Source organism: Mya arenaria, chromosome 10 (assembly GCF_026914265.1).
Source record: "Mya arenaria isolate MELC-2E11 chromosome 10, ASM2691426v1".
NCBI lineage: Eukaryota > Metazoa > Mollusca > Bivalvia > Myida > Myidae > Mya > Mya arenaria.
Genome location: NC_069131.1, coordinates 73,889,824 through 73,901,431, shown reverse-complemented (window position 1 = coordinate 73,901,431; position 11,608 = coordinate 73,889,824). Strand labels below are relative to the sequence as shown.

General features: G+C 36.6%; 1 protein-coding gene across 2 annotated transcripts; it reads left to right on the top strand.

Moving 5' to 3' along the window:
* Positions 1-2,318: 2,318 nt before the first annotated feature.
* On the top strand, positions 2,319-11,301 carry LOC128205035 (neuropeptide Y receptor type 4-like). 2 transcript variants are annotated; one of them, XM_052906434.1, is made up of 2 exons: positions 2,319-2,379; positions 7,444-11,301. In XM_052906434.1, exon 2 carries the CDS (start codon positions 7,492-7,494, stop codon positions 8,665-8,667), a length of 1,176 nt encoding a protein of 391 aa, XP_052762394.1. In that variant the 5' UTR covers positions 2,319-2,379; positions 7,444-7,491; the 3' UTR covers positions 8,668-11,301. The 2 variants fall into 2 exon arrangements, with proteins under 2 accessions (XP_052762394.1, XP_052762393.1); XM_052906433.1 differs by having other exon boundaries at positions 2,329-2,595.
* Positions 11,302-11,608: the final 307 nt, after the last annotated feature.

Genomic DNA, 11,608 nt, shown 5'->3' with positions numbered 1-11,608 from the left:
CTTGCTTTATTAATAATTTTTGGAAAAGTGATCCTTCAAAATATGTCCTTTGTTAATCAGCAGTCTTGGTTTGAACAGATATTAAGTTATTTGTTTAAATAAAAATATCTGCATGATTTTAAAGAATTTTGTCAAATAGAATAAGGTAAAAAAGCATAAAGGGTAAAGGAAGCCGCAGCGCTGTTTATAAATGGGTCTTCAGAGCACTAAGGGTAATGGTAAGGACAACCCTGTTTATAAAAGGGTCAGCATAGCATAAATAGTGTCAAAAAGCCTGCTGCTGTTAATAAATAAGTCAAAATAGCATTAGGGTTGATGGAAAGCGCAACGCTGTTTATAAATGAGTCAAAAAAGCATCAATTAATAGCATTAAATTAAGCTATGTACTGTGTTGTTTGTGGAGTTTTGTGCTGTTGTTCCATGTTTCTTGATTGTGTCTTTTTGTTTTTGTGTTATATGTCTTTGGCGTATACCCTGTGCCATTAAACGGTGTTTATATTTAAACGTTTGGCTATTGTGCTAGTTTCTGTAGTTTTCACTTAAATATTAATGGAAAGCGCAACCCTGTTTATGATTGGGTCAGAATAGCATAAAGGGTAATGGAAAGAGCAACGCTTTTTATAAATGGGTCAGAACAGCAATAAAGGTGATGATAAGCGCAACGCTGTTTATAAATGGGTCATAACAGCATTAAGGGAGATGGTAAGCGCAACGCTGCTTATAAATGCGTCAAAATAGCATAAATAAAGTCAGAAAGCCTGTTGCTGTTTAAAACTGAGTCAAAATTGCATTACGGGGTGATGGAAAACGCAGCGCTGTTTTTAAATGCGTCAAAATGGCATTTAGGATGCTGGTAAGCGCAAGGCTGTTTATAAATGGGTCAAAATGATATTAGGGGTGATGGTTAGCGCAACGCAATTTATAAATGGGTCAAACAGCATTCCGGGTGATGGAAAGCGCAACGCTGTTTATAAATGGGTCAAGATAATATTAAGGGTGATGGTAAGCGCAACGCAATTTATAAATCGGTCAGAACGGCATTCCGGGTGATGGAAAGCGCAACGCTGTTTATAAATGGGTCAAAATAATATTAAGGGTGATGGTGAGCGCAACGCAATTTATAAATGGGTCAGAACAGCATTCCGGGTGATGGAAAGCGCAATGCTATTTTATAAATGGGCCAAGGTAGCATTAAGGGTAAGGGTTATAGAAAGCGCAACGCTGTTTAAACAAACGGGACAGAGAACAAAAACAAACATCAAAATACACAATTTTAAATATTTCTGGCCCTGAAGTTCGACTTACGTATGAGCCTTGCATATTGGTGCCGGGGAAACGCAACTGGATAACTTGGGCTCAGCATTTCCAAAACAGAGCATACACTAGCAATGATGGAAGTTTTGAAATTTCCATTTGTCCCTTGTATATTAACTTAATAAGGAATGATTTTTATTTCTACTGATTGTTATTCTATCAGAAATGATACATGAAACAGCCATGCACGATTGCATATGTCCAAAGCATGATTTTACCAGAATGGATATTTTGATGGTGATTTGATTTTGTTCAATTATCCCGAGTGTAATTCAAAAAAGTATTTCATTAAACAAGATTGAAATAATATACTTAAATGAAATGGAATATGAGATAGCCTTTTTAAAGTTTCATATAAGACTAAAATACAACCTTTTAGTGAAATCAACATTGTACAATTGTAAATAATCTGTCTAAGTACTTTAAGACTTTGAATATTCCTTTGCACATGATCGCATTTCGGGCTCTCTGCGCTTGAACTAAACAGATGACATAGAAAACAGTATCACAAAATAAATATACGGATATAAAGCTGACTACTCGTTACATTAACTTAACTATTTATCTTTTATTTGTTTGTAGTTTTTACATCTGGGCTTGTCTTTGAAGTTTTCACTGTACTATCTATAACACCCATACGTTTAGATTTAAAAAAAGCAACGAGATTTCGTACCATTCTTATGAACAAGTTGAGTTATATTGCAGACGACACAGTGAATATATTTTGTACTTCAATAAATATTATTAAATTAGTTGAGTTAAATTGCACACGACACAGTGAATATATTTTGTACTTCAATAAATAGTATTAAATTAGACCTTAATCAACGATTAACAGAATATTATAAAGCTGTAAATACCAACAGGGCGCGGCTTGACACAACTACATCCATTTGGCGTTCTATTTTATCGACCAGCTTAGAGTATAACGAGTATCTGGGAAACAGCCTTTAAATGTTTGCGCACCATTGAACAAATTACTCATGAACTACATACTGTGGCTTGTTTTATCAATAAAACAGAGGAGTGCAGTTTAAAACAGCGTGTTGAGTGATACGATGTATGGTATGTAAAAGATTTGAACATATAATAAAATATTGGAGATGTTTTGAAAGAGTTTTTGATTATATAAAGAAACGTGTAACGTATATGTATAAATAAAACAGAGCTTTAGGACAACGTGTGAATGGAGGTTAAATATGGTGTAGTTTGGGGAGAAGATTTGGACATGTAGCAGAAATAATGACGATTTATTCTATTGACTTTGGAGTTTCGAACGAGGTGAATATTATAACAATCCATGTTTTGTTTTACTTCTGTTCATATGGTGTGATTGAGCTTATAATATTATGCATGAGTGTTTAAGTATTCGTATGATATACCTACGTTCTGCTATTTGATATGTAATATAATGTTATTGATTAGGTGGTTTCATATTGGCCTAGTTATTTGTCCGAAGTCAGCTGTATTGGCTCGTTTGCATGCTTCGTTATGAATGTATAAATGTATGAATATTCTTATGATATAAATACGTTCAGATATTCAAAATAATTTACAAGTAATTTGGACATAAATTTTAAACATGAGAACAATTTGCAGATTTATGGCATATTAACCAAATTTCTGAAACATTCTTTAGACTGTTTCTCCTACGAATCTCAATATTGAAATCAGCAGGTTTATTTGAAATAAATAGTACTTGTAAAATTACGTTTCTTTTCTTGATAATTGTACGTATGTTTATTTACTTACTGGTTCTAAATTCCACACTCCGTGCTCATTTACAACGATTTAAGGAGTCACACGAACTAAAAATAAACTAAACAAGCATTCATGAATGTAACTAATTGAATTGATCTGACTGCCAAATAGTTCAGCTAGTACAACGTTTTAATACGCGCATGGTCGCATATATCAGAAAAGGGAAGGTTATTTAATGCTTTGGTATCTGGTGCGTATCATTAATTGAAAAGTAAAATTAATTCACACCGAATTAGTGTTAACAGCGTGGCAATTGGTATTGACGTGTAGATACTTTCAAATTTAAAATCTTATTTTTTTATGTATTGGTTTTTGTAAATTGTTAAATAAAGCCAAACAGCAATATTCCAGGGCGCGACACCAACAGTATAAACCCGAGACTCCCAATATTCTGACAATATTACCACAGCCAATTTTCTAGGGAACCAACCGGGTCACCAGATAAAACACACACGTTGCCACTGCGCTAATATTACAATTATATACTTTATTTTTGGGGGTAGAATGAGTTTTGATTACAAAATTATGCTATATCGATAAATAGACAATTGTTTCATGTATACAGCAGAAAATGCGTTGTGACGTCATTTTGAATGTAATCCGGGTCGGCGTTCTCTTCCGTATTTGGTTAATTAAATTATTTGGTATTTTGAACAAGCAGAGAATACAGTCTTCAATATAAACGCCCTAATGATTGTCAACTTAATACTGAGAATACTGCCACGAATCTTCGCCATGTGAATTGCATGTATGTTATTAATATTTCGCGATGTGGTGATTCGTAAGTTGTGCTTCTGAGCCATTTCCGCTATAGAAAACAGCTTGATAAGAAAAGGCTTCAGAAAGACTATATATTGCTTCTAAATCTATTTAATACAATGAATTATATGTTAATTGTTGTTGTTGTTTTTGTGACATTTTGCTGGTCACGTTGTATTTATGTACTGGTCACCAACTGTGTGTGTGTGTGTGTGTGTGGGGGGGGATACGCAGGAATATTTATGCGACACGAATTTTTCTACGCGTAGAACATTTCGATGATGTCTATTACTGCATAACAAGTGTATTCACAAGTATAAATTCTACGATAACGCTATCGGACGAAGATAGTAGAGCAGAGGGTTGACCATTGAGGGCAACAACTGTCAAAGCTTCAATCACAGTGTTGCCATAGCTTCAACCACTGTGTTGTCATAGCTTCAATCACAGTGTGTTATAGCTTTAATCACAGTATTGTCACAGCTTCAATCATAGTATTGTCATAGCTCCAATCACAGTGTTGTCATAGCTTCAATAACAGAGTTGTCATAGCTTCAATAACAGAGTTGTCATAGCTTCAAATACAGAGTTGTCATAGCTTCAAATACAGAGTTGTCATAGCTTCAATCAAAGTCTTGTCACAGCTTCAATCACAGTCTTGTCACAGCTTCAATCACAGTCTTGTCACAGCTTCAATCATAGTATTGTCATAGCTTCAATAACAGTCTTGTCACAGCTTCAATCATAGTATTGTCATAGCTTCAATCATAGTATTGTCATAGTTTCAATCATAGTATTGTCATAGCTTCAATCATAATATTGTCATAGCTTCAATAACAGAGTTGTCATAGCTTCAATCACAGTCTTGTCACAGCTTCAATAACAGAGTTGTCACAGCTTCAATCACAGTATTGTCACAGCTTCAATAACAGAGTTGTCATAGCTTCAATCATAGTCTTGTTATTGCTTCAATAACAGAGTTGTCACAACTTCAATCACAGTCTTGTCACAGCTTCAATAACAGAGTTGTCATAGCTTCAATCATAGTCTTGTCACAGCTTCAATAACAGAGTTGTCACAGCTTCAATCACAGTCTTGTCACAGCTTCAATAACAGAGTTGTCACAGCTTCAATAACAGTTTTGTCACAGCTTCAATAACAGAGTTGTCATAGCTTCAATTATAGTCTTGTCACAGCTTCAATCACAGAGTTGTCAGAGCTTCAATAACAGAGTTGTCACTGCTTCAATAACAGAGTTGTCATAGCTTCAATCATAGTCTTGTCACAGCTTCAATAACTGAGTTGTCATAGCTTCAATAACAGAGTTGTCACAGCTTCAATAACAGAGTTGTCATAGTTTCAATAACAGAGTTGTCATAGCTTAAATTATAGTCTTGTCACAGCTTCAATAACAGAGTGTTCATAGCTTCAATAACAGAGTTGTCATAGCTTTAATCACAGCTTTAATAACCGAGTTGTCGTAGCTTCAATAACAGTGTTGTCACAGCTTCAATAACAGTCTTGTCACAGATTCAATAACAGAGTTTTCATAGCTTCAATCATACTCTTGTCACAGCTTCAAAAACAGAGTTGTCACAGCTTCAATCATAGTATTGTCATAGCTTCAATAACAGAGTTGTCATAGCTTCAATCACAGTCTTGTGACAGCTTCAATCATAGTATTGTCATAGCTTCAATCATAGTATTGTCATAGCTTCAATAACAGAGTTGTCATAGCTTCAATCACAGTCTTGTCACAGCTTCAATCATAGTATTGTCATAGCTTCAATCATAGTATTGTCACAGCTTGAATCATAGTATTGTCACAGCTTCAATCATAGTATTGTCATAGCTTCAATAACAGAGTTGTCATAGCTTCAATCACAGTCTTGTCACAGCTTCAATCATAGTATTGTCACAGCTTCAATCATAGTATTGTCATAGCTTCAATGACAGAGTTGTCATAGCTTCAATCACACTCTTGTCACAGCTTCAATCATAGTATTGTCACAGCTTTAATCATAGATTGTCATAACTTCAATAACAGAGTTGTCATAGCTTCTATAACAGAGTTGTCATAGATTCAATAACAGAGTTGTCATAGCTTTAATCACAGTCTTGTTATAGCTTCAATCAAAGTATTGTCATAGTTTCAATCATAGTTTTGTCACAGCTTCAATCACATTATTGTCATAGCTTCAATAACAGAGTTGTCATAGCTTCAATCATAGTATTGTCATAGCTTCAATCATAGTATTGTCATAGCTTCAATAACAGAGTTGTCATAGCTTCAATCACAGTTTTGTCACAGCTTCAATCATAGTATTGTCATAGCTTCAATCATAGTATTGTCATAGATTCAATAACAGAGTTGTCATAGCTTCAATCACAGTATTGCCACAGCTTCAATCATAGTATTGTCATAGCTTCAATAACAGAGTTGTCACAGCTTCAATCACAGTCTTGTCATAGCTTCAATCATAGTTTTGTCATAGCTTCAATCATAGTATTGTCACAGCTTCAATCATAGTATTGTCATAGCGTCAATAACAGAGTTGTCATAGCTTCAATAACAGAGTTGTCATAGCTTTAATCACAGTGTGTCACAGCTTCAATCGCAGTCTTGTCACAGCTTCAATCACAGTCTTGTCACAGCTTCAATCAAAGTATTGTCATAGCTTCAATAACAGAGTTGTCATAGCTTCAATTACAGAGTTGTCATAGCTTCAATTACAGTGTTGTTATAGCTTCAATCACAGTTTTGTCATAGCTTCAATCACAGTGTTATAATAGCTTCAACAACAGTGTTTTCATAGCTTCAACGACAGTGTTGTTACAGTTTTTATTAAAGCATTGTCATAGGATCAATCACAGTCTGGTTATAGCTTAAATCACAGTGTTGTTATAGCTTCAATCACAGTGTTGTCATAGCTTTAATCATAGTCTTGTCATAGCCTAAATCACAGTGTTTTATAGCTTCAATCACAGTCTTGTCATAGCTTCAATCACAGTGTTATAATAGCTTCAACAACAGTGTTTTCATAGCTTCAACGACAGTGTTGTTACAGTTTTTATTAAAGTATTGTCATAGGATCAAGCACAGTCTTGTCATAGCTTAAATCACAGTGTTGTTATAGCTTCAATCACAGTGTTGTCATAGCTTTAATCACAGTCTTGTCATAGCCTAAACACAGTGTTGTTATAGCTTTAATCACAGTTTTGTTATATTATATATATCACAGTGTCAGAAGAGCTCCTATCACAGTATTGTCATAGCTTCAATCACAGTTTGTTATAGCTTGAATCACAGTGTTGTCAAGGCTTCAATCTCATTGTTGTCATAGCCTCAATCGCAGTGTGGTTATAGCTTCAATCACAGGGCTGTCATAGCTTCAATCACAGTGTTGTCATTGCGTCTTAATCAAGGTTGGTATAGCTCCTTTAACAGTGCTGTCATAGCTCACAACACAGTGCTGTTAAAGCGCCTTTTAGCTTTTTGTTTTAGCTTCTACCACATTGTTGTTAAAGCCCCTATCACTGTGTTGGTATAGCTCTTATCACAGACGAATGGTAATTGTTTATCTGAACGCTTTGTTTTTTGTTATTCAGGGACGTTAGTGCGATGAGAAACAGAAGAACCAGGGTAGAAAATTGAAGATGTATACAACTTTACCAAAATCATGGCGAGAAGAATTCGACGTCAACACCACGCTGACGGAACTCAACGACGCTTTGGTCACGCTACACCTTCCGGCGATTGTCATCTGTGCTACGCTTGCAGGGATCGGGATCATCGGAAACTTGATCGTTTTAAGTGTCTACATACCCCATGCAAGCTCCTTTTCACGTGTGTTCATTTTGTGGCTTGCTGTAGTGGACTTTATAGCGTGCAGCGTCGGAACGCCTCTTCTGGTGTATAGCATGATCTATCCGTACCAGTTTCCGTCCGAGAACGTATGCAAAACATTACGTTTTGTGCACGTTTTTCTAGTTGGGACGTCAGTGTTTATATTCGTTAGTATTGCCATGGAAAGGCATCGGGCTATCTGCAATTTTGAGGTGGTTGAAATGAAAACAAGGCGAATGCATGTCATGTGTATTGTGTCTTGTATTATGGGAGTTGTAGTGGCCGTCCCAGCCATATTTATTTACGGAATACGGACTGTGGAAACCGGAGTTCACAATATCACAGGAACTGAATGCTTTGTTGAAGACCACTTTATACAAACTGATTCAATATGGCCCAAAATATACTTCCCATTTCAATCCATAATCGTGCTTATCTCATTTGCTATATTGCTTGTGTTGTACATTCGGATTGGGCGTCAGTTACAGTGGCATCTTAAATTCACGGGACGTTACACGGCAAGGTCCAAGTTAAACCAGTCGACTAAATCAAGCCAATCGGTGTGTACATATGAACAAACCGACAGTTCGCCGAAATCAAAGACCGGAAGTATGCTTAAGCTGACCTCTACGTCGGATAGGTCCGCAAGTAGGTACAGCCTCCATACGCCCGTGGGGAAGGAGGTGTCCACCACCAGTAGCCGTGTAAATAGAGCCGCCCATGAGATGACCAGCATGTTTTGTTGGTTGACGGCCGTTTTCGTGCTCTCTTTCATTCCTCACCTTGCTATTATCATCTACTCAACATTTCGGACTGATTTTGCGCAGGATATGACTTCGTCACAGGTTGTGGCATATAACATATTTTTGAGATCGTTTGCTGTCAATAACATGGCAAATCCGCTCGTGTATTTCACGTGTGTACGTGACTTCCGACGAGATTTTAGGAATTTACTCAGCAATATTTTCTGTAGCTGCAGGAGATAATGGCCTTAGTTAATACAGTGGGACGCATGTAAATGGAGACAGGGATAATTGTTCAGACCTATAGCTAGTAGTTATACCAAAAAGTCGTTTAATTTCATCAAGGAAGTTGGGAGGCACTTTGAAAATGTCAATGTCACACACCTGTAAGACAATATATAAAGTACAGAGGTCGCGTCCTCGCTGTATCTTTGTTTTGAGCTTGGGAGAATTTTGATAAAGTAACTTGTTGGCATTTATCCACACCACCTAAGAAATGAAAAGAGAGAACTTAGCTGGAAAACACATCATTTTGGGTTTGAAATTACTTTCTTTGCCACCAAATTCCGAACTAATTTAACTGCCAAAAACGTGTTTGTAATTGAAAGGTGAATTAATACACTTTTCCCGAAATATGCAAATTTCTACTGCGTAGGTTTTAAAATACATTTGCACAAGTACTTACCACATTGAGAAGTTGTTTGATGTGATAAACGGGGGTGGGGGTTCAAGAGTCATTGTCAACCATTGACATCAAAACGTATTATAATGTGGATTTATAATTATTTATAAAAGCAGTGTTCGGAATTTATCATGTTCTTCTTCAAGTTTAAGAGTTTGTGACTCAAGACTATCTCAGTTGAATCGAATTGAATTCAGTAGGCTCAAATGCATCTAGCAAAGTCCATGTACACATTATGTCTGTCTCAGGAGGTATACATGTACATGAATGTTTGACAATCTCGTATAAAAAGTGCAATAATATTGTGTTAGTCGGTGTTTTAAGCATTGTAGAATTATATCAAACTTCTATGGAATTGATGATTAATCAGGACTATTGTTTTGATACTGAGCTCATTTTTGTCAGACCACAATCTAATGTACCAGTCGTCTCTAAATGTGCATGCGGAGCCCATTTTTACTGAAGTCTTGAGTCTGAGAGTGCATTCTGGCCCCATATGCACTTACGTCTTGAGTCTGAGTGTGCACTCAGGGTCCATATGCACTTACGTATTGTTGGGATAAGAGTGAGGTTTGTGCACATAAACTGGTTTAAACCCCCAGTAAATTTACATTTTACTGACCGTTCCAAGGCGGTACCTAACAATTCTTGATAAACATACCAATTATTTATATGTATATATATATATAGTATGTATGCACTGTGCTGTTTATAGAGTTGTGTGCTGTTCTATGTTCTTGTTTGTGAATTTGTGTTCTATGTCTTTGGCGTTGCCCATTGCCACTAAACCGGGTTTATGTTTAAACTTTTTGCTACTGAGCATGTTTCTGTAGCATTTTGCATATATATTGAGTCTGAGTGAGCATTCTGGGCCCATTTGCACTAACGTCTTTAATGTAAGAGTGCATTCTGGGCCTATATGCACTAACGTCTTGAGTCTGAGTTTGCATTCTGGGCCCATATGCACTAACGTCTTGAGTCTGAGTGTGCATTCTGGACCCACATGCACAAACGTCTCGAGTCTGAGTGTGCATTTTGAGTCCATATGCGCTAACGTCTTGAGTCTGAGTGTGCATTCTGTGCCCATATGCACTAACGTCTTGAGTCTGAGTGTGCATTCTGTGCTCATATGCACTAACGTCTTGAGTCTGAGTGTGCATTCTGGACCCACATGCACAAACGTCTCGAGTCTGAGTGTGCATTTTGAGTCCATATGCGCTAACGTCTTGAGTCTGAGTGTGCATTTTGAGTCCATATGCAGTAACGGCTTGAGTCTGAGTGCGAACTCAGGGCCCTTATGCACTAACGTCTTGATTCTGAGTGTGTACTCTGGGCCCATATGCACAAACGTATTTAGTCCGAGTGTGTACTCTCAGCCCGTATGTATTAACGTCAAAATTCCGAGTGTGCATTCTGAGCTCATTTGCACAAACGTACGTGAAGAGTCTGAGTGTGCATTCTGAGCCCATTTGCACAAATGTCTTGAGTCCGAATGTGTAATCTCAGCCCGTATGCACGAACGTCTTGAGTCCGAGTGTGTTCTCGGCCCATATTCACTAACGTCTTGAGTCTGAATGTGCATTCTGTACCAATATGTACCAATGTCTTGAATCTTAGTGTGCATTCTCGGCCCATGTACACTAAGGTCTTGTGTCTGATTTTTTTATTCTTATTTTTAAGAACATATTCGATCGCATATTACTTAGTGTTTGTTGTGTTATTTGTTAGTGCTTTTCTGTAATTGCGACATAGCGCTTAAAGGAGATACTTTAGACCCACTAAGTATTATTTGTTTATAAAGGAATTCAATTTCATGCATGTCAGTTTGGACAGTAAAAACAGATACCAGAGAACAGTATATTTTAAATAATACTAGGTTTTGACATCAACATACTCAACAAGGTCTGCTTTTTAAAATCAAGAAAATGTGCAAGCCTTGAAAACAATTTTGTAGTTAGTTTTAAGCGTGTTTGCTTGTGGGATTGTACATGTTTTAGAAACTTTACTTGTCTGCATTCTTTTTGGTGTTGTTTTTAAATTTCCGTACGTAGGTTATTCATTTATGCTGATCGGTCGTCATGGTAACATACATTTAAGGTTTTAAATTGATTATACAAAGTGTTGTCTTTGCATTGATATTTTATTTGCTCAGTTTTGGGAACTTTTGTTTAATATGTGTTGAAATAAATTTACAAGCTTTTATTAAAGTTTTTCTTCATGATGTTTGAATGCACGCATGAATCAGTAACATATAATTTCAGTGCGTGGCAATCGTGACTCATTGCATTTCCTACATGTCAACACAACGAGCATTCGCTATTATACGCATTTATAGTTTATATAATTAAAAGATCATAAAGTGCTTTGAACCAAATGCCTCGTAAACTACATTGTACATCCCAACTCTATAGAGACAGATTTAGAATTAAGTTTGCAAATATCGGTCGGTCGGTTGGTCGGATGGAATATCGGTCGGTAGGCCAAGTCTCGTCTGCGCAAAAG

Excerpts from the sequence above, each read along its gene's own strand:
- LOC128205035 (XM_052906434.1), top strand. The coding sequence starts at position 7,492 with ATGTATACAACTTTACCAAAATCATGGCGAGAAGAATTCGACGTCAAC.